Source organism: Sipha flava, unplaced genomic scaffold (genome assembly GCF_003268045.1).
Source record: "Sipha flava isolate LNK unplaced genomic scaffold, YSA_version1 167_pilon_pilon, whole genome shotgun sequence".
Lineage (NCBI taxonomy): Eukaryota > Metazoa > Arthropoda > Insecta > Hemiptera > Aphididae > Sipha > Sipha flava.
In genome coordinates, this window is record NW_020271856.1 from 580,255 (window position 1) to 604,588 (window position 24,334).

General features: G+C 28.4%; 3 protein-coding genes and 1 pseudogene across 5 annotated transcripts; 2 read left to right on the top strand and 2 right to left on the bottom strand.

Moving 5' to 3' along the window:
* Positions 1-388: 388 nt before the first annotated feature.
* On the top strand, positions 389-1,764 carry LOC112679750 (the record flags this gene model as incomplete). The annotated part of the gene is made up of 2 exons (XM_025549661.1): positions 389-506; positions 622-1,764. Coding segments are annotated over 2 exons (1,170 nt in total), but the record flags the coding sequence as incomplete, so codon positions are not given.
* Positions 1,765-2,145: 381 nt separating this feature from the next.
* LOC112679742 lies at positions 2,146-4,738 on the top strand (annotated as a pseudogene).
* Positions 4,739-5,753: 1,015 nt separating this feature from the next.
* LOC112679743 lies at positions 5,754-6,582 on the bottom strand. Its single transcript, XM_025549649.1, has one exon. It carries the CDS (start codon positions 6,540-6,542, stop codon positions 5,754-5,756), a length of 789 nt encoding a protein of 262 aa, XP_025405434.1. The 5' UTR covers positions 6,543-6,582.
* Positions 6,583-11,750: 5,168 nt separating this feature from the next.
* LOC112679744 (ankyrin-1-like) lies at positions 11,751-20,338 on the bottom strand. Of its 3 annotated transcripts, XM_025549653.1 has the most exons (3): positions 16,371-16,604; positions 13,323-13,584; positions 11,751-13,244 (listed from the first exon to the last, which is right to left on the bottom strand). In XM_025549653.1, exons 1-3 carry the CDS (start codon positions 16,392-16,394, stop codon positions 11,770-11,772), a joined length of 1,761 nt encoding a protein of 586 aa, XP_025405438.1. In that variant the 5' UTR covers positions 16,395-16,604; the 3' UTR covers positions 11,751-11,769. The 3 variants fall into 3 exon arrangements, with proteins under 3 accessions (XP_025405438.1, XP_025405437.1, XP_025405436.1); XM_025549652.1 differs by lacking the exon at positions 16,371-16,604 and adding an exon at positions 20,271-20,338 and having other exon boundaries at positions 11,751-13,584; XM_025549651.1 differs by having other exon boundaries at positions 11,751-13,584.
* Positions 20,339-24,334: the final 3,996 nt, after the last annotated feature.

Sequence of the window (24,334 nt, forward strand, 5' to 3'; positions counted from 1 at the left end):
ATGATGATAGCTTGATTTTAATACTATAGGATTATAAATTAGTGTAATGTTATGTTACGTGGTACCCAATAAAAACAGGTACCTATCGTAATGATGTTGTTGGATCAGGATAAATTGATTCAATAATTAATTTAAACACTTGTAAACACTTTTAATAAATACAAATACAATTACAGATACAGATACAGATACAGATACAAATTATAAATTTGCGCGCTAACAATATCAAAGACGAAACTCAGAAGGGCTTGTACTGATAGCTAGACACGTCTGCCGTTGGTGGTGAAACGGAGCCTTTGTATACTCTGTTTGATTCTGGTTTAATTGTGTTGTTTTCGGCACGTGGTTGTCCTTGGTCTTGATCGTCATATTCAAATGATGTTTCGTCCGTGGTTACCCTTGGCCTTTATTGTCTTATTCGAATGTGGTGTTGTTTGCGGATGTTTTTGTGATTTGTAATTCGCACGTGGCACTCATTAAAGTTTATGTGTGCAAAGTTATTCTTGGTACGTTTTTCCTTATTGACTCAGGAATATGCGTATTATTATTTCTTAGTAATATATGCATATTACAGTTAATATCATCGATAAAGTATGAGATAATATATTTTTTTTTTTAAAGATTCTTATACGACTATAGTCAATGGTAAACGCATTTCTAACGCTAATTCTACTTCAGCTATTAAGGTGAAAAAAGTGCGTATGGAACTGGTTAGATCCCCAGGTCTTGTAGAAATTTTAACATCAGCAAACTGTAAAATCGTATGGTATTACGCTAAAAATAATGATAATGTTCAAAATTATAATATATTTTTACACTCATTGAAATCCAATTTAATACATATACTGGAAACACTTCTTAAGAAAAACGCCATTAAATTTAATTTAAAACTAAAGGCCACTTATAATATCCCGTGTGTGGAAAATTCCTCAGAAAATCGTGCATTCAAAACATCTGCAGTCGAGTTGTTTAGAGAGTCGGATATATCAGCACTTGTTGAAGAATCTTTTATAAAATTATTAACGAAAGAAGAGACTTATTCGGAGAGAGGAAGTGGATTCGCGCTAGAAGCTGTAGATGGATTGTTATTAGGGGTGTATAAATATACACCAATGTCTGTTTCATCTTATATAGCCTTACCAGATAGTATCGATAGAAAAAAGGGTACAATCAATCCACAAAATACTGATAAATATTGCTTCAAGTGGGTTATATTAGCTAAGCATGTAACGGAGGAACCGAAATGTCGTATTGGTGAAAATTATCGCAGACACGAGGGGAAATATATTTTCGATCTTATCTCATTTCCAACTCCATTATCTGATATAAAAATATTTGAAAACAATAATCCACTCGTCTCCATAAATATTTATGGTATTAAAAAGCATTTCCAACCACCGAAAAAGTTCTCAACATATGAGGTTTTCCCACTCCGAGTTGTAGATGAAGAAAAACGAGATCACTTTGATCTATTATTAGTGACGGAAAATGATAATACACATTACATATATATATCTAATTTTTCGAGACTCGTTCGGCCACAAAAAACTAGATATGAAAGCAAATTATTATTTTGTAAGCGATGTTTTACAAGTTTTGACAATATACCTCGAAAATATCAATTGAGTGGACAGGCTGCGTTAGAGGAACATGTGGATATGTGGATTACATAAACTGATATTACCAGTTATGCCGGCAGAAGGGGATTTTATAAAGTTTGATGCGTGGAGAAACACACAACGACATCCCATCGTTATATATGTGGACTTCGAAGCACTTCTGTTGAAGACTGATGGTGAGAAGAAGGGGAAAAACACACAAATTACTCACAAACACGAGCCTATGAGTTTCGGGCTTTTCGTCAAGCCGTCCAATGACGTTCCATTAAGTCTGCTTAAGGAATATGATATACCGACTAAAATGATTATTTATCGTGGTAGTGAGGAACGTGGTGATGTAGCGAAACGTTTCGTGGAGATGGTGACTGAAATATCTTTAAAGATAGAGAAATTGTTAAAAACAAGCGTAAAGATAAATATGAGCGCACGTAATAGAGTGGATCACGAGGTTGCAACTCACTGTAATCTGTGTTGTATAAAATTTACACCACCTCATGAGACACAACATCGAAAAACGGCCGACCACTGACACCTTTCCGGAAAATATCGTCAAGCTCTATGCAATATGTGTAACCAAAAACTTCAAACACCTGTTTTTGTTCCGTATTTCCTACATAATCTCTCGAATTATGATGCTCATTTTATAGTGATAGAATTAGGATATGATACGCATTATATTACGGTTTTATCAAACAGTGAGGAGAAGTTTATTTCCTTTTTCAAATACGTATCAAATACGTTCACAATCAGATTCATAGACACTTATAGATTCATGGCTTCGAAACTTTCAAAGCTCGCTAAAAATTTGCTAACTCCTGACTTTTCTAAATTTTGCGAGACCGGGAAACATTTTTCCACTGATGATATGATCCTTGTAACCCGTAAGGGTGTCTACCCTTATGAATATATGGACGCGTGGAATAAACTTGATGAAAATGCGTTACCGGATAAAGCCGAATTCTACAGTATCCTGACTGAGTCGAGTCTAGATGATAAAGAGTACGAGTACGCGATGAAAGTGTGGAGACATTTTGTATGAAAAACGATTGGCGAATACTCGGATCTATATTTAAAAATTGATGTATTGCTGCTGGCAGACATTTTCGAAAATTTCCGCGATGTGTGTATGAAGGCTTACAACTTAGATCCTGCATACTATTACACCGCTCCAAGGTTTTCATTTGACTGTATGCTTAAATACACCTCAATGAAGCTGGAACTGCTGTCAGATTATAATATGTTGTTGATGTTTGAAAATGGTTAGTATTAGAAATTATTTTATTATTATTAAATAAACAAATTATCGAATTAAATTTTTTATAGGTATACGAGGTGGGCTGGTGCAGACTAGCATGCGTTATGCTAAAGTTAACAATGAGAAGGTACCCGATTATGATGATATGAAGTCACATTCGTGGCTGGATTATCAGGGTTGTAAGTATACATCTATTTATTTTTCTCAAAAATATTATAATATGCTCTGTAATTATTTTTAGGTAACAATCTGTACGGTTGGGCGATGTCACAGTACATGCCCTATGGTAAGTTTAAATGGGTTAAGCCGACGTTGGATGGGCTCAACGATTTGAATGAGACTTCGCCCATAGGACGAATATACGAGGTAGATGTGTCTTATCCTGAACACCTACATGATAAGCATAATGACTTACCATTTCTCCCTCAAAACGGTATACCTATGGGCTCGAAGGTAAAGAAACTAATGGCGACATTCGAGAGGAAAAACAATTATATAATACACTATCGTAATCTTCAGCAGGCTATAGCAAACGGGTTGATAGTAGAAAAAGTAAATGTATATATTTTTTTAATTTATTTAACATTTATAACATAAATATATTATAGGTATATAGAGTCGTGCAATTCGATTAATCTCCTTGGTTAGCCGATTATATTAATTTAAATACTGCGATGAGGAAGAACGCTACGAATGACTTTGAAAGATATTTTTTCAAACTCATGAATAACGCTGTATTTGGTATGTTAATATATTGATAAACCTTTATAAACTTTAAACATTTATCTATTCGTGTAGGGAAAACAATGGAGAGCGTGAGAAAAAGAATACAAATGAAATTGGTATCCAATGACAAACGTTTACAAAAACTTATAAGAGCACCTTTAAACATTCTACAACGTATACCGAAAATTTGAACGCTGTAACATTGGAAAATAAGATTATTAAATTCAACAAACCTATCTATATCGGTAAACATCAAATTTTGTCTTAGCACACTTTTATTTTACATAGTTTTATTTTTTCATTTCTATAGGTTTTTCAGTATTAGACATCAGCAAAACATTAATGTATGACTACCACTATAACGTAATGAAAAGACACTATGGAGATAATATTAAGCTTATGTTCACTGATACAGGTAAATAAATATACATATAAAAATCAATATGTGAGTATAAAAATACTAATTAATACATATTATTATTATTTTAGATTCTCTTGTGTATCACATCAATACGAAAGATTTTTACGGAGACTTGACCATCAACCCTAATTTGCTAGATCGAATGGATACGTCTGACTTGCCAAAGGATCATCCGTGCTATATAAACGATCGTAAAAAAATTCCCGGTCTTTTTTCCGACGAGACCGAGGGTGACATAATGACTGATTTCTGCGCGTTGAGAGCTAAATTATACTCTTATATTTTGTCCAGAAAGGAAAAAATCAAAGCGAAGGGAATCAGGAAGCATATCGTTGATAACCACATGACATTCAACGATCATAAAAAGTGTTTGTTCGGTGTGGATGAGAAGGATGTCAGTAGAGAGAATGTAGAGACCATACGATCGTTTAAACACAAGCTAATGACAATCAGAATAAATAAATTAACACTGAATAACTTTGATGATAAGAGAGTTATACTAGAAGATAAAATCCACACCTTAGCTCACGGCCACTATCGAATAGAGTAAGTTTTGAAATTATTATAATTTTAAATTATTATACTTATAATATTTATAATTTTATAGGGACGAAGAGTTGGCTGATATGATGGCTGATACTGAATATTAAGATTTGTAAAAACACTTTGTATATATTCATGTAATGGAAATGTAATAAAATTTAGTTAATTTTAATATATTTGTGTATATTCATGTAATCAATTCTATGTATATAAATAATATCACTTGCAACCTATAACCATGTATTGACAATTTTAGGATACCTAAGTTAGCGTGAAAAAAAAACCAATGTTAAAATATTATTAAGTTTATTAAATACAATTACATTTTTAAGAATTATTTATAAACCATTTCCTTATAGCAAATACTTTATAAAATGTACATTGTTTAGGATTAAATTCCATATGAAAAATACAACAAGGTAAAGTTTCGTCATCACATATTTGATCCAAACGAGGACAGCCCAAGCTTCAATGTTGATGAGTGCCACGCGAGGTATATACTCCACGAGAACTTGTTTTTTTTGTTCACCTTTGACGTAAATGCAGGTGAACTTTAATGAATTCAATATTCTTCCGACTTCTTCATACTTGATGTCACCGTATTCTATTGATAGTTGATGATAATTACGTTCCAGCCACTTGTTGGTTTTACGACTTTTATTATCCTGCATAGATTTTGAATGTTTAAAAATCCAATGTTGAGTCGCCCAAGTTTCTGTGTCTACCACAGACATTTCTTTAATCATATATTTATTGTTTAAACCAAGTACTCATTGCATGTCCAAGATGGCTCAAGGCATTATGGTTTGTCTTTATAATAAGTTTCAATAGTATTGAGTTGACTAAGTATAGCTGGTATTTTGTTTTTAGCCCTTCTGTACTTTCTTTGATTAATTGTAATGACACTTCACCTCTTGTCATATGCTCAGCTAATTGTACCCATGTCAATTGTATCACATCTACTTGTTCTTCTTGAACTCGAAGGGATTTATGATTTTCTTCGAGTAAATATTCGATTTTATCCAATTTAGACGAAAATGATTTTATCGTCTTTTCGAGATTTATTATAAATTTATTTGTTTCGCTAGCCTGAGAGGTTCCGAACACATTCATGTCTGTAGTTAGAGTGATACTATTTTTTAACATCAATCGTATTTATTCAACTATTATGCGTATTATCAAACCCAAGTTATTTAACAAAAATTTTGTCCCCTTTCCTACGGATAATTTTCTCTACTAAGTAGTCATTCGGATAATTTGTTTTCAATAATTCTTCTGAATAAAAGCAACCGGCGATAGGTCTTCCCATATAATCTTGTAGTTGATAAGTAATAGGTAAAGTTTCATTTTTCACAATTTTAAATATTTCTGTAGACCAGCTGGGTAAATAACCTTTCGTAAATAACCCTTTATACGTGCTTACACGAACGGTCATTGGATCTGCATCAGCTTGCACTGGTGTCATGCCTATAGTTCTGTGTTTTGAGTTATTGTACTCGTTAATCAGTTTCGGTAAAATAGAAAACCACTTGTGCGAGCCCTGCGCCGTAAATTCTCTAAACATTTTTTCTTTCAATGTGTGGTTAAAACGTTCAACAATGCATGCTTTCGTGATGCTAAAAGTTGAATACTTGTGTATGTTATACTTCTTCATCAATGCGTCGAATGTAGAATTATAAAATTCTTTACCGTTATCGAGCTGTAATAATTTTGGTGCGCGTTTAAGCAGTATTTTCGACATTGCACTGGGAACTTCTTTGGCAGTTATAGATTTTAATGCTATTGCCCATGCAAATTTTGTAAAACAGTCTATAACGCATAGAATATACTTGTATCCCTTGTTTTGCTTTAAATATGGTATCATTTCGACCAAGTCGGCTTGCCAAAGATCGTTTTTGTCATAAACATTAACTCTACGCCTTGTGTAATTTTTTCTAGCAGGTTTGTGTAATTCTATGGCGATATCCCGTTTAGACATTTGGAATACGTTTTATTATTCCGGCTTCGTATAATTCCTCGTAAATAGATATTATTTCGTTGGAAACGCCTGTATAATCAACAGCTTGAGATGTTAAGAGTAATCGCAATCGATCGACAATCTCGTTAGGATCGTTCCAATATACTAAATTATGTTTTTATAACTTCATAGCCAGTCCATTGCCAGATGAAAACAATTTGATAATAATGTTTTTATATTTATCCCCACCACTTTTAATCTTTGCACTATCTAAGGTTAAATGCGCTGAAGTTTGTATTAATATCGATTTATATTTTTCTTATTCTTGCTGTGTATAATGATATGGATATTTTGAAAACAATAAACTCACAAGTCCTGGTGTAAGAATATGTGTCACCCCATCAATAACTAATGTATTTCCAATGAATTTTATTATTTTATTACCTAGTTGAATGATACCATTTGGCAGTTTTTTCGGACCATATGTTTTATCTTTAGCTTGAAAATGAAACCAGTTCTCAATGTCTGGATTTTCTAAAAATTCTACATCCTCATATTTTAGCTCGGTTGAAACTTGTTGGTTTGTTAACTGTATAGTTGATATATTTTCTAGAGGGTCAATTATAGGTTTTAACGTTCTTGATACAATTGTTGTAGCTTCAGCGTCTCCGAGTTTTAACGCAGAGTATTTTTGTCTGATATTTTCTTTTGCTTTAGCTAATTCAACTATAAGCATGCCTTCGGAAGTCATGTCTTCGACTGTTTCAATATGTATGTTACATCGCTTTATATAACAACAAATGTGTCGAACCCATTTCTATACCGCCCGTTATTACGTTCGCAGTCCTTACTTATAACGATAAAATCAAATCGTCCTTTTCCCCAACAAGTTGTACAAAAATCCTTGAAATCTGAATACTTCATATCACCCGAACAGTGTTCCATGTACACATGTTTTAAATTAGTCTCGTCTTGTTTGAATAATATTATAAAATTACTGTAATCGCGTATAAGTTGTTTCGGTACACGGGCGTAAGATTGTGCTAAGTATAGCATACATCGATTTTATTATGTCGACCACGTGAAAAATATGATCGTACGATAGTTTGACTTTCGCAAATAATATCATCAAAGATAAATACTGAATTTGGTAAAGCTTTTTCAGGTGTAATAACCTCATCGTTTTCGTAAAACGTGAATAATTGAATACCATCTATATCTTTTAAAATATCGCACAAAATTTTATATTTAGGTTGATCCAATGATTTCGAATAAATGTTATACATTATGAAATCTTATACCGTTGACATCAGTCAATAAAGTATATACCAAATTAGTCTTACCACATCCAGAAGGACCAACGATTAACGCACGTATGGTATTCGGTAATAGTACTCCATGCCTCGATGATTGAGTACTTGTATGCGTATCAACATTTCCGACTGTTAGTTTTACTTCTTGATCTAAAAAACGCATTTTCGTATAAATATATGTGCAAGAGCTCTAACTTAATCATTACACGATATACATACAAGACTAAAATTATACAAACATATATATGAATAGAACTTTTATTACACGTGTCACGGAATTCACGTGTAACGTGAAATACATGTTTATCCAAATACATATCCATTTTTATAATGATGAAAATTAGTAATTTTATATTATGCACTTGAATTTTTAATAAAATATTATTAGTACAGTATTAAGGTTATACGTTCTTATTTTGGATTTTACATGTGACACGTGACACGTGAATTCACGTGTATTAAGAGCTCTATATAGAACATGCATTCTTAATATTTAAATACATTTTTGATTTTTATATGAACATTTTATTTTTCAATCGTTTATCGTTTGATAATACAGACTTAAAAACATTGCATTATTAGTCGTTATTAATCGATATAAAATTATATTTTGCATATTTGTAACTATTGGTGATTTAGTTTGTTAGTTGTTTGCATTTATAGAAGAACATTTAGTTGATTTATATGACGTATCAAATCGCTTTCTGAAGCATAATACTGGTTGAACATTGATATCGAATTAAAATTAATTAAATTTTTTTATTTATTTGCATTTTGATTTTAAAGTTTTCAGATTCTGTCTGACGTACACGATCGCCATTGAAGTATGATTGTCATTTAGAAGAACCCATACCGTTACCACCAAATTATAAAAGACAAAAATAATTTAAAAATTGTGTACAGTGTTATAAACACAAAACCAGAAAACAAACTTCCATTCTATGTCAAAAATGTAAAGTACCTCTGTGTCCACTATGTTTTAAAGATTACCATGCTGCTCAACCAGAAGGATGAATATAAAGTTAAAATTAATTAATTAGTAAAAAATAAGTTTAAAATAATGATCTAAGTATAGTATAAGTATAATTTTTCAATAATATAATAAAGTTTTTATATTGCATTTTGTTTCATTTCATTAAATAAAAATAACATCTTTTTATGCATTCCTTAAAATAAATCGTAGCTTTCAACATAATAATTATAAAATAATTAACCAATAAAATGTAATACTGGTATAGCAGTAATTTTGTAATCAAAAATGTGATGTCGGGGGTCAGTACTGCTATAGCAGTACTAAAAATATTACTGCTATAGCAGTAATGAAAAGTGACGTTTCAAGGGTGGTGTTTTTGAAAAATAATTAAATCAACTGTCCATCAACGTGTTAAATAATAAATTTATATATTTATACAATAAAAATTGTTTTTTTTTATACATAATGAGTAATTAGTATGTAAATTAACATGAAAACATTTTTGTGATGCTAAGCACATCCAAGCCCCCCCCCCAAATTGCGCCTATGCATACAATCTCATGGTTCCATTAACGTATGAATAATAATTTATAAATATAAATAAATAAAAAATAAGCCTGGAGTATTAATATACGATTTTATATTATTAACATGTTTGTAAAGTACCACTGGTTTTGAATTAAAAGTTTATCATCAGCATGAGCGTATTTTAGGAGGTGACAAAGGGGCGATCGCCCTCACCTGAATCCGTATTTACGGAATTGATTATATGTGAGATACAAATTCCAAATTTTTTCAATGTGGATCATTTTATAACGAAATCAAATTACGCATGACAGTGAATACTGAATTGGGCTTTTTTTCGGGTCCATACTTAGTGAAAAATCAAATAAAACACAAGCGTAATTTTCTAAACATAGACAGGTGTTAAAAAAGAACTACACTAAAGTCGATTCTAAGTGGCTCCGGCATTAGATTAAAAAATAAAAAAACACAAATATTAAATATTCGTCTGATTTAAATATTACCAACAATTTTACTTGTACATTTTAAGCCTGAATTAAAAAAAAATTTGAATCGACCTCCCCCCCCCTAGAAATAAGTCTAAATATGCCCCTGATCATCAGGTATAAAAACGAGAATAAATATGAAAAAAAAAATAGACTGAACTTTTATTTTTTCATATATTCATTATAATTATTTTTTTGGTATATTATATCATCAATGAACACAATATTTGAATAAAAGAAATAATATAAAATTGTTATTAATAATTAAGAAATACCGATTATTTAATTTTCATTATAAATGGTATTTCAAATAGGAAGTTAGATTTTTAAATGTGTATAAAACAAGTTGTTTGTGAGATATCCACTCAATTTTTTTATATTTTAAAGAACATTATTTATGGAATATAACATCGTTTAAATTTCCTCCACGGCTTTGCTTGGTATCACGTATTCGGGGGTCCAATTTTTATGACTTTATGGCATAAATCCGGCTGAATTTGCTGGATGGCGATTGTTATGTTGACTTTGAGGGCATCAATTGCTTGCGGTTTATTTGCATAGATTTGCAATTTAAGATAGCCCCAAAGAAAAATGTCTAAAAGCGTTAAAACACACAATATCAGAGGTCAGCTTATGTCGCCGTTGCGTGATATTATCATGCCTTCAAATCGATTATGCAGAATGTTCAAATACTGAAGAATTCACAACAATTTGGCAAATAAGGTTTTAATGACATTCTCGATATAATTCCAGCATTTCTATTGAAATACCCTTTATATTTATTTTATTATTATTCCTAATTATAGTATTATAATAAGTAATATAAATATACTTATAGTATTACCTACAATAGGAATTATTTTTAACATTTGGCATATACTGTACATTGTGCTTTGCATTTTTTTTTTCTACTGTTTAATATATATTATAAAATATATTAAATAAAATAATATTACATTGATTTAACTGTAAATATATTATATCTAGTTTAATCTTAATAATATTTTATTAAACTATTTCATATTACAAAACATTTAATGAAAAAGTATTTTATTCATTAATTTTGAAACATTTTGAACATATGTAATTCATAAAAATATATAATTTTTACAATTGCATATACTTTAAATTTGACTGTTTATTGATGATTATCATTAATAAAAATTTCTAAATTGAGTAATAATCAAATAAACTATAAATTAATTATTAATCAATAATAACTTATTTTGTATAAAAGAAATATAAATATTGCAAATAATATATTATAAAAAAATATCATAATAATAGAAATTAAGAAAAAACAAAATAATATATAAAGTTATATTACTTTTTTTATTTCCAACTATAAGTATTTAATTCTTATAAAGAGGAGTAAAAGAATACAATTTATATTATTTAATACTGCAAGTTTGAAGAAAAAAATTTTTACACCTAAATTTTATAATTTATTTGAATATCGTACATAAATACCTTAGAAATAATAAAAACAAATAATTAAATAAATCAGTACATTAAGTCTTAAAAAGGTTAAGAAAAAACACAAAATATTTTTTTTTAATAATACAGATGTTAAGTAATAAAATAAGAACTATGATGAATACATTTTTAATTAAAAAATAGTTCATACAGATGCAATTATTAGAATGTTTAAAAAAATGTTAATAAAAATTAATACCCTATAATAAGACAATCAGCAAACAAAATGTTTAAAATAATAAATACAACAATTGTACCACATACATACTAGCTTAGCTACAAATAAATATGATTTTCTTATGTAATCTAAAGAAGATCACATTAAAATAAATGTTTTATTGATAAATAGTTGTTTGCTTCTAGTCTAATAATAGTGTAGATATAAAATAACTTAAGTTTAATAATTTTAAAATAAAATATTACTGTTTTTAGTCAAAATAATTAATATGTTAAAATTTGTTATAGAATGGATAATTTTATATATTAGTCTTTTTGTTCAAATTATAATAATTAGTATAATTCTTCAACAACTCCACAATTTCTGCATTACCATTCCTTGACGCAAATTGTAATAATGTAATACCTGAATCACAAATGTGTTTCAAATTTGCTCCTTTTTCTATAAGCGAACGAACTAATTCTAAATCATTTTTACATATTGCATGGTGTAATGCTGTATTTCCTTCTCCATCAATAAGATCCTTCCACGTTTTAATATATTTTAGTAAATATTGAGCAATGTCACAATACCCTAAATGTATTGCATATTCCACTAAGCCTGATAAGGCTGATGTTGGTGGTTGAACATGATCAGCAACTAACTTAAATACTTCTAGAGATTCAGAAAAACTAATGATTTTATACCAAAATAACTCATTTTTAAATACTAAATCATTAGTTTTATCAATTAAAATTTTAATTATATGAATGTTTCCAGAACGTAATGCCACTTGATACAAATCAGTATCAACATTCAATTTATACTTGTTCAATAAAAACTTTACTAACTCTTCATTAGCACTTAAAATAGCATTGTGTAGTGGCAACATATTATTCTTATTTCGACAATCCATATTTGATCCATTTGAACTTTTTGAACATAATAATTTAACAACATCAATAGCTCCACGTAAACAAGCAAGATGAATAGGTAAATCGTTGTCTTTGTTTGGAATATTTAAATCAGCTCCGTTTTTCAATAGAATATCAACCATTTCTTCATTTCCATTACAAGCTGCATAATGCAATGGAGTATTACATTGTATAGTAATAGCATTCACATCAACATAGCATTTTAATAGTTCCACTACCACTAAATAACGATCATGTTTGGCTGCAAAATGCAAAGGTGTCACTTTGCTATTTGTTTTTTTGTTTGGTCTAGAACCAGCAACTAATAATATTTTCACAATTTCCCAATGACCTTGATAAGCAGCATAATGTAAAGCTGTAAGACCATTTTCATCAGTTTTATGAATATCTGCGTTTACTGAAACTAATAATTTAACAGCATCAGTACTTCCGGAAATAACTGCATGATGCAAAGGTGTCATACCCTCACAAGTAATACCATTTTTGTCACAACCTATTTCAACTAATTTTTTAAGTAATTCATCAGAACCTTTAAATAAAGCAGCATAATGTAAGGCATTCCATTTTTTTACATCTGTATGTAAAGGACAAGTACCATTATCAGCCAATATCCAACTCTGTTCTTTTTTATTATGATGAATAGCCAACATCAATGGATTCAAACAATCTACAGTAAAAGTCTTATTTACATTAGCACCATGATCAATCAATGTTTTCAAAACTATTGGAGTTGAAATTAATGTGGCATAAATCAATGGTGTACCAACACAATTTGATGTTGCTTCTAAATCAATGTGAGAATACTCACATAAATATTTAACAATGCTTAAATTGTCTGCTTTAATGGCCATATGCAATCCTGTGAAACCAGTACTTGTAAAAGCATTGACATTTATAGTAGGAAGTTTTAATAAAAATTGTATTAAATGAAAATTACCCATTTCGATAGCTAAGTGCAAAGGCGTATAATCTTTTTGTAATTTACTCACTTTATTATATAAAGACATAAAATTATTTACAGTACTTGTAGTGCAAATATCTTTATTGTAACTAATTTGAAACATAGAATCTAATACTGGTGATTTTTTTTCATTAAAACGTTTTTGAGTAAGTTTCAAATGTTTGTGTTTAGTCTTGCTGTTTGATAATGCCATTTCAAAACATTCAGATTTGAATACAGTCATATTTAGCATATTTACCTAAAAAAAAATAATAAAAAAATAAATAACATGTTTATATCGTATATATATTATAATTTTGTTCAGGTCTAAAACTATACAACAATGAGCAACACTAATATTATCTTTGACTTTATTTTTGACAAAATAATTTTATAACTAGAATAATAAGAACCAATATTATATTATAATAATATTATTATATATCAACTTGATATACAAATTTAAATGTAACTTCTACCATAGTATTATATAATATGTTATTTTTAAACTATCAAACAATCATTTTTAATAAAAAATTTAAAGAGTGAAAAATAAAATTCATGTCACAAAAAGTGTTTTTCTTTTTCTTTTTAATTAAATACAAACATTTAACAAAATACTTGTAGTTCATTTAAAATTTCTTGGCAAATTTTAACACGAGTTTAAAATTTTTATTTTATATATTAGTGTAAAAGACAACTAACAGGTATTGATTTGATATCGAAATTATATACATCAATAAATCACCTACTAAATTACAAAAATAATTTTTTTTTTTTTACTAAAATTTTAATTTATAGTAGGTAGTGTACATAACATCAATAATAGTTGTTTAAGTTAAACTGTTATAACAAAATTTATAAATAGTATTACACTTTAATTTAATAAAATACAAATAATAATTATATATCATACGGGAAAAATTAATACATTTAGATACCTACAAATATCCTAATAAAACAGAATAACAAAGAATTTTCACCTAGTGACATGACTTTAAGTGTAAAAATTAAATGTATTTTAATTAAATAAATAATAGTATAATAAATGTATAAAAAGTAAAATAATACTCAGACTCAACAGAAACCCATATTTCTAGGAACGTAAAATGTACAAAATACTTTTTTAATTCAAAAAATGTTTAATATTACACATGGTTTTAATAATATCTACATAAGAATATTTTTATTGAAAACATAATAAAAGCTTTATAATTAGTATTTCAATGTTGCTGCTTTAATATGTTAAAAATACATATTTACATTAACAGACGGTGCAAATACATCCAATATTACATGTGTATATAAATATTTAAGATTGAAAATAGGAACGTAATTTAATCAATAGAAATAAATTTATGTTGTTTATAATATTTGATAAAATTATTAGTTTTTATTTGAGACTTGATACATATTCATAGTCTATTTCATTTTAAACCATTTAATATCTAAAAGTACAATATGTCGATACATCATCAAATATATAACCTAAGATATTGTAGAAAACTAAGCAAAACAATAATTATAATCAAAAAAAATTCAATAAAGAAGAATCAAAATTAATAACAAAAAAGTAATTTGGAATTATATATTAGTAAAAGCTATTAATAATTTGGAAATGTCTGTATACTTAATATTTTAAGTGTTATGTTGGATTTTTAGAATATTTAGAATTAGCACTGTAAATTAATTAAATATTAGCTTTATATAAAAAACAAGAGTTCTTTTCTCAAGAAAAAAAATTCTTTATTTGTTTACAATTGGCAAAAATCAATTTATGATCTATTCTGATTTTTTATTATTATAACTCTCCTTAATTCCCTATAAAATGTTTCCTATAATTAGAATCACATACAGCTCTTCTAAACAATTGCCAAACACTTTAATTAATAATTAAAATCACACCCATATAATTTCTTTTGCATTCTCATAATATAATCAATTTCCTTCTTTTCTTCGAAAATTTAACATTTTTTTATTATTTAAACTAATAACAACTAAAGCCAAATACTTCACAATTAAAACTGTTTTTTAATTAAAAATATTAATAATCAATTACTACAATTTATTAAAATACCTATATTAAAAACGTATAAATTAAAAAAAATTAGTTAAATGTCTATGGTAGCAATTCCCTACCTTTTTCGTAGTGCTAACCACCAATTTTGTAAAAAAATCTATGAAGCCCACTAAGTTTAAATATATATATACACAGATATTATAATTTATATATATGCCAGTTATTAAAAAAAATAATTAAAAATTAATTGTTAATCAAGAAAAAAACTTTAGTGAACCTGATTGTTCATGAGTTAAACAATTTAATGTGATTTTTGAAATTGGTTGTCCATTGTTTATCTGGATAAAAACTGAATGGTTTTAGCCTTAAATCACTCTCAACATTTAGTTTATTCCAATATTTATTTAAAAAAAAAAAATTTAAGTAGAAAAAGCTCGTTCACACAGAATAGCCTATCGAATTTCTAAAAGCAATTTTACAGATTGCTGGATAGTCTTACCGAAAATTTATCCAAAATGGCACTAATGGTGTGATTTTAAAAAAAAAATTATTGCAGATTCTGATCACATGAAAATCCAATTGGCAAATCTTATTTACTTTCTGATATTTAATATTTTAAATATATAGATTAGTAATATGAATATTATATGGTTCACGGCCCAGTATCATGCTGCTCGGGGCCCACGGCCCATGGGTTGGGAACCACTGGGCTATGGTAATTAAGTGATATTATATTGTTGCCTTATAAATCTATATGAAATTTGATCTAATGACTAATCCACTAATTTGGAGGTTGAAAACTTTTAATCGAATAAATAAAAACACAAGTGCAAATAAGAAATAATAACATAATTAAGATGATTAGAAAATTATTATACTTAATTTAAGTACAATTACTTCTGTTTACAGTTAATACTTAATTATAATATTCGTACTACAATACTTACTATATATTAGTAAAACTAAATTATGGTTTAGATGAGATATAAATCAGTTGTATGTAGTTTTAAGATTTATACACTTACTTTTGCACAGTTAAAATGAGACATTTCAGTAGTCAACAATACAATAATGCAATGAAAAAATAATATTTTTTAATTCTTTAAATACTACTATGAGAGTTATAAAATTTAATTTAACATAACATAATTTATTAGTATGAAACGTGTTTAAAAATATATGATTAATATTGGCTGTTAAGACCACTTACTGGCCACTGCCGTCGTCAAGTTTTGTTTTAATATAGTTAATAATACTAACGAAACAAATAAATATAACTTTATCACGAACGAAAATTGTATTATAAACAATTTGGGAATTTCCATATTTTATTCGACCGTGTGATATAATCAACCAACGGTTTACGTCTACCGAAGTTTAAACTATCAGTCATCAGACATAAATGGCAAATAATAATTCTAATATGTATAGTACATGTTTACACAAAAATATATAATAATATATTATATTACATAATATGTATTAATTACTATTTATAGTTAAATTAAAAATTAAATTTCTTACTGATATATTTGATCCTAGACCCTAAATTGTATTTGAAATCCTATTAGGCACAGCACTGGTTACTGGGCATTATAGCAGTAAATACTAATTACTAACCATGGTAGTTATTTAATACATTTCTTACATTATAATAACGTTGATATTTGCTACATTTTGTGTTTTACTCGGTAATGTTTAAAATCTCTGGTAATACATCAACTACCTAATTATCTGGACTATTTAATTTTATAATATTTTCCTAATCTATGTATGCATAGAACTTATAGGCGTGCGCAGACCTGTATCTAAGAGTGCCTACATTACTTTTGAGCCCTATCTTAACATAACGTGTAGGTATATTTAATACATTATAATGTATAAATTCTTAAATAAATATAACTTTTTATTTAATATTGTGGTAAGTCCAAATTAATATTTTTTCCTCGAATTTCATATATTTTTCTCAGATAGCTTCAATTATTTATGATTTGTACTTTTATAGTAAATTTTAGCCATTATATTATCATAAGAAGTAAGGCTCGGAAGATGTTACATTTACATGTTTTTATTGGGCTATTCAATTTATTGCCAAGTAAGCTTGAAATTATTTTCATCACACTACGAAAAACATATTAAAAGTTTATAGTGCACATTTTTGTATATTTAGTGGTTTAGCAATTTTAAACGCATATTTTATAATTACTGATGAATTAATAGTAATATTTAAAAATGTTAGCAATAATAAAATATATATATATATATATATATATATATATATATAGTATCTATATCCGTGGCTGAAACAGTAACTTTAGGTAATTCTTTAGTAATTTTAGGAAGGTAAATTTAAATCTTAAGCTTATTACATTTTGTTATTTGTAATATTTTAATAAATTACTTCTTTAACCAAACTGATAAAAAACTGTTTATTGTATAATAACTGTAATCATATGTGTAGAAAAGATTGATATATATTTGATAAAATATTTATAAAAAATAAGTATGTAGCACATTAGTTAATAAGCCTTATTTATTAGTTCATAGTTGTAATAGCATAAGGAACCAATTTTAAGATCAAGAAAATCTTTAATTTGGTGAGATGAAAAAATTCCAGGTGCTATATAATTTCCATACATTAAAAATAAGTCACAAATATAGATATAGATTAGGTATAGATCTCTGTAGTAAATAAAAATTTTATAACTGGCCTCCCCAGCCAGTGACTCACGGAGGTCTGGACACGCCTATACTAATAACATTTGTACTGTTGTTAGGTACGAGTATATTTAGTAAAATGTATTTATTAAGTGCATTGTTTTAAAGCATATTTGTACTTTTTTAAATGCATAAGTGCATGCATATTTAATATTTTTTAAGAGCATTAAATTCTGAACCCTAACAATAAGATTTTTCACGAAAATTTAAAAAATTTAGTTTTATTTTTTCTATTATAAAAGGGCATTTGTTTTTACCAAATATTTTAGAATTACATAATTACATTTAATTTGAGCAACATCAGTTCAATACGGGCTCCTTACTCTTAGACTTTAATACTTTAATAAACATTAATAAAACTTTAATAATTACTACTACATTTTAGAACTCAATTTACAATATTTCGGGGCGTGCCCAGACACACCTGTCACTCCTCGTACACATGTCTAATAGACATAGACATTGTCTATGCAGTGGCGGTTTTTTGGAGATGAATAAGACGTATTAATATTACCCATTAAATAATACTTATATTGGGTAATATTTAAGATCGGACTGAGCAGGCGGGTTATCGGGAGTTTCCTGGTGGGCCGCTTGTTTAAATGGGGGCACTTATACTCGTTGGAAATTTTTTTTTTTAGGTTTTTCGGTGTAGGATCATTATGTTTACAGATATAGAAGCATTTTCTAATGCGGTTGCTTTAGAAACTGTCAAAAATTAAATAAATGGTTTTAATTTTTAATAATAATATTAAGTGTTCAAATAATATACAATCATTTTATATGAAAATATGTTTTTTTAAAGTTGTTTTTAAACCTTTGGTAAATTTAAGTGGGTCGTTTTATTTTTCCGGTAGAAGTTTTTGACCCAGTCCAGCCCTGCAAGTTAGGTTAGCTAACTAATCTGACTAAGCTAACTAACCTAATCATGTTAATATTTATTACATTTGATATCGAATGAGTAAAAAAAAATAAACGTAATTTGTTTAATACACTGTCAAAAAAAAATATATTTAAAAGTCCGTGGTTTACTTATACCACGGCTATAGATATTACTAACTTTAATCGTGACTTGTACAGATACCGTTTACCATATACACGATCTATTATTAAACCATTTGGTAACGTTCACAATATTGTACATATATTTTTTTACAGTAATTCAGATGTGTACCCGTATACTTATTAAGGACTGTATCACTAGCTGAGACATAACTATTAATGGATATTACCTTACACTATTTACAGCCAAGTATGATGTAATTGTTGTTTATAAATTAAATAAAACGAAAGTTCAAATGAATACTGCCCGCTAAAGATGATGGGATTGTATAATTTACCAACTATGTTTTCAAAAACTTTAAATCCTCGGACGCCATGTTTCACCCAAATATTTGGGCATAGTTCTCTACTAGCTATAACCGAACCACTAACGGCTGTGAAAGTTTTCATTCACACCTAAATTCATCGTTCTTTTCTAATCATCCTAACATCTATAATTTTATAGATGTGTTAGTAGAAATTCAATCAGAAACATATATCAAATGTAGAAGCAATGGAATAAAAACAAAGAAAGTATGTAAAAAAGAAGAATTTATAAGACAACAGATGACAAAGATAGCACAAAAAGAAATAGAGCAGTTTGTTTTCGTTAAATGATTAAGTTTTAAGTTTTTGCCCAACCAATAATCTAAAAAAATTAATTTTACCACAAATTACCATATATTTTGCCATTTTTACATAAATAATAATAAAAAATAAAAAAATAAAAAATTTTGGGAGATGACTCAGCCAACTTTCTAGTGGCGTTTTCTGGGTAACAGCTGATAGGCTGATATGAAGTGATAAATAAAATGTTGCCGCAACTCGTACTTAATTTAGGGATCTGGCTGCAAGTCACCAACACACTGGTGATTTGTACAGTATACTCTCGATTATCTTCTGCGAAACGAACCATTTTCACATTGGTACAAATAAAAAATAAAATATTTCTTTAGATAATATATATATATATAACATTGCGGTTCTATAAATCAATCTAATTCGGTTGCGATAACCGATAATCCGATAAAGCGGGTTTTATGTTAGGTCAGGCACACGTGCTTTTTTAGCGGGTAGGGGTATTTAATATTATCACAGATTATATGAATATAATATATAATGTATATAAAATGATATAATTCATATAGTCTGTGCAATTATCTTACCTGGTTTGCGGGTAATAGCGGTGATACCCGTTCGAGCACGGTCGTTATCGGCCGACCTTTTTGACGACCCCATGAGCACGGTAAAAAAAAAAATATTGTGTACAACGTTATCAAATTGAAAACTATTAGGCTGGTAACACACTAGCGTTATTTTACCGCGCCGTAATTTTACTGCGCGTTTTGTTAAATTACATTAAAATAAATATAGAGCACAACACACGAGTATCGCGTGGTAAAATTATGACGCGATATTTCGAAAACTGTCGCGTGCACCTTGACTTTACCGTGCATTAAAAATACCGCTATAAAGGCTATCGTGTTTAAATGATATATATATTTATTATATATTTATAAGTTGTATTTATAAGTATTATTTATAAGTATTTATAAGTTGTAAATCCTTAGTTTAGTAATTGTCGAGCTAAAATGGTTCTAAATCAGCAGCTAAATAAAAAAAAAAAAAAAAAGGCTATCGTGAGTACTTTGAATTTAAAAATGCTGACAATCTACTAAAATACTTATTGAAAATTGGAAATAAGTATTTAGGGGAAAAAATTCAAATTTTTACCTTTTTCATGACAAGTGTACGAGTGCTATTTTTAGCAAAAAAAAAAAATGTAATTATAACATGTGATTAAAATCCAATAAAAGATTTTTAATTATAAATAATTATACTCAAATTTATTTTATTTTGTAATAATAATATGGACGCACCGAGCTCTATACACCAACAATATAAAAAATGTGAAAAAAAAGGTGTCTTGTCGTTTTTCTATTGGAGAGTTACCTATTTCTTTTAGGAAACTTGAGTCATAAAAATTTTATATTATGAAATAATTATTACAAATCTAAAATTGAATTACATAATAATTATAAAAAAATCTTGAATGCACAGTTATGTGGTGCACCGAATAATATTCTACGGTACAAGGGAGCAACGTCGTACCCATTTTCGTGCTCAATCATGTGGTTTTTGGGTTCTTTTTTGGTTCCTATTGTTTGATTGCAACCGTGCTCAATTGGGTTACAAAAAAGATCGATCGTGATCTATTGGGTTCCAGTCGGTAATAGTCTTGAAAAGGTTGGGAACCGCTGGTGTAGAGACACGTATATTAATCTTAAATCACTTCGCTTTTATCAGCTCTCGATAGCAAGTCATTAGTACACGGTGCGGTGTCCAGTGCACGTCGTGGGATTTCTAATAACTGGTAATGTATAAATTACTTTATTCTCCAAAGCCCATTATTATTATTAATTTCTTTATCTACATTGTCACCTAATCTTACATCATTTTGAATTCTAATAATCATAAATCCACGAGTTCAAATTATAAAAATAAATATACAGCAAATAAAACGTTACCACCGTTAATAATACCAAAATTATTATTAAATCAATGGGGAGCAAACTCCCCCTCAGAGATTTCTCAGAAAATGAAAACGACTGGCAAAAAGTCCCACCTGAGACAACCAAACGCATAATATCTCCATAACGCCACTTCTTCACTTAGAAAAAAAAACAAATATTTAAATCTCCGCGAATCTTTTCTCTCCTACAGCCTTCCCTGACAATGATTCACAAATTATCACTCGCAGACAGCCAAACCACCAAAAACCAAACCAGGCGGAATTTTCTCCCTCTCACAAATCAATGCCGAGCACACGAATAACCCGCAGAACAAAACCCTCTTCATTCAAATTGCCCCAAGCAATAAATCAACTTACCTCTTTTATAAATTAATTCAAATTATTAATCAATTCATTAATATCAACTAATCACACCAGTCACCGATAAGCTCATAAATACTAATGGTCGTAAATAAATTGTCCTTTTTAACCATTCTTCTATGGGATGCTAACAGAATCTCCAATAATACAAATATTCTTCAAATTGCCCTAAAAGAAAAAAATGTAAACATAGCTCTCTTTTCTGAAATGCATCTCACCACCAACTTAAAATTTAAAATATATGGTTACGACTGTCTCCAAGCAAATCACCTCGACAACTCTGCACATACTGGTGTCGCTCTATTAATTTCTTCCAAAACTTCCCACTCACCTTTTTCTCCTAGATCAAACCATAACATGCAACTAACCTAACCTACTTTAATAATATCAGCCTACTTTCACCTGGATGCCCTTTCCCTTCAGAAAACCTATCTCTATATCAGGGGCGGCCAACCTAAATGATTTTGCGGACCACTTCGAAAATACATTACAATCCCACGGACCACATATAAAATTATATTAGTATTTTGTCAAAATACAAAAAAAATTTGGAGTAAACATTTTAAACAAAATTAATTATTATTATAATTTAAGTTTTGGTGCATTAATTATTTGAAATAAATAAAATTATTATTGCTTTTACTATGACTCATAATTTATTAACATAGATAATCTATTTTATAGTTTTAATTTATTTATTTCACCATTTAGTAAAATATTTGTTTCTCAACCCGTTCACTAAGCTTCCAAGGGTGTATACAAGGGAGCAATGGCGTATATAGGTTTTCATTTCGCAAGGGCCGATTATGTACCTAATTTTTGGGAGGAAGGGAAGGAGGAAGCACATTATTACGATAAAAATTACTTTAACACTATAAGACTTCTCGACTGTCTTTACACCATCAGAGAATTAAGAAACTCAATTTTTTTAATGATTAATTATTTTTCATAAGTATAAAAACTATATTGCAATAAACAATTTTTTTTATTAGTCACTCAAAATTCACCATATATTTTCTTAAAGGAATAAACAAATTTTATAAATATAAAATTTTAAATTACTGCATAAGCAACATTCTCGGTGTCGCGACAAATTTTTGGAAACCCCTAGCATTAAAACATATCCATGTTAAAAATAACAATCTTTAACAATGATGTTTTTAATTTCGCCTTGAATATACAAATACGCATTGAAAGGGGGGATGTGGGGTCTGATCCCCCATAGTTATTTTTAAAATTGTATAAGATAGTGTACTAAATGTAAGGAAACTATAAAGAAACAATAAAATATTGTAAAGATTTATTATAAATTATTATTTTGATACATTCAATATATATATATCTTTTATTATTTATTATTTAAATGTGCAGGTACTAAGATTTAGGAATTTTCCTTCCATAATAATTTTTTGCAACTGATCCCCTCTCCATACCAAAGTTATGTATACGTCACTGTAAGGTTTTGTATATCAAACAGAAATGTTTGTGTTTGCACATCGTAATTGATGTTGTAGGTTTTCATCTGTTAAGCCGCATACACACTAGGTAAATAAACGACGAACATGTGTTCGTAAACAAGATTTGTGTGTAACAAATGGTCGAACTTACAACATTCTATCGAACAAATCGGCGATATGTCAGTTGTCGGTATTTCGACGTAACATCAAAGGATGTTACACGAACATGTTACGACAGGTATGGACGCTTCTTCGAACATTTTCACGAGGACACAAAATTAAACTATTATTATTTATAATCAGTATTTAAGATTAGTTAACTGCCTACAGCCCTTGCAGCATAGTCATTATTTATAACATATAGAATATTTAATTTTATATATATAATATTTATATATTATTATTAATTTAATTAAAACAATTAAAATATTTAATAATTAAGTATTACCTATTCTCATATAGGTACATCTATATTTAACGATAGATTGAACTACTATGAAGTTATTCAGAAAAGTTATTTAAGTTATAAGGTAATTTATAGGTTAGCTATACGCGAACTGTTGGATTTTCTGGGGGAAAAAATTATACCTTTATCATTCAAAAAATTGTCAGGGGGGCACTTGCCCCCCCCCCACAATTACGTCACTGTCCTGGGTCCCACAATACCTAGCGCCGGCACTGGTTTTATTAATCTATTTTGTTATTTTTATTAAAAAATAATAGTATCAAGTGGAATTTTATTTTTAAATTGGTATAATTTCATAATTCATAGAAAACAAGTGAAAATTAATATGTCCTTAAAATATTATTCTTGATGTTTGCAATATTATAAAATATTATAATAATAATAATATTGTAGTTTGACAGTGGAATGTATGAA

Coding starts and splice junctions, on each gene's coding strand:
- LOC112679743 (XM_025549649.1), bottom strand. CDS start 6,542: ATGTCTAAACGGGATATCGCCATAGAATTACACAAACCTGCTAGAAAA.
- LOC112679744 (XM_025549651.1), bottom strand. CDS start 16,394: ATGTCTCATTTTAACTGTGCAAAA. Junction 13,585..16,370: donor CTCATTTTAACTGTGCAAAA/GTAAGTGTATAA, acceptor ATTTTTTTTTAG/GTAAATATGCTAAATATGAC.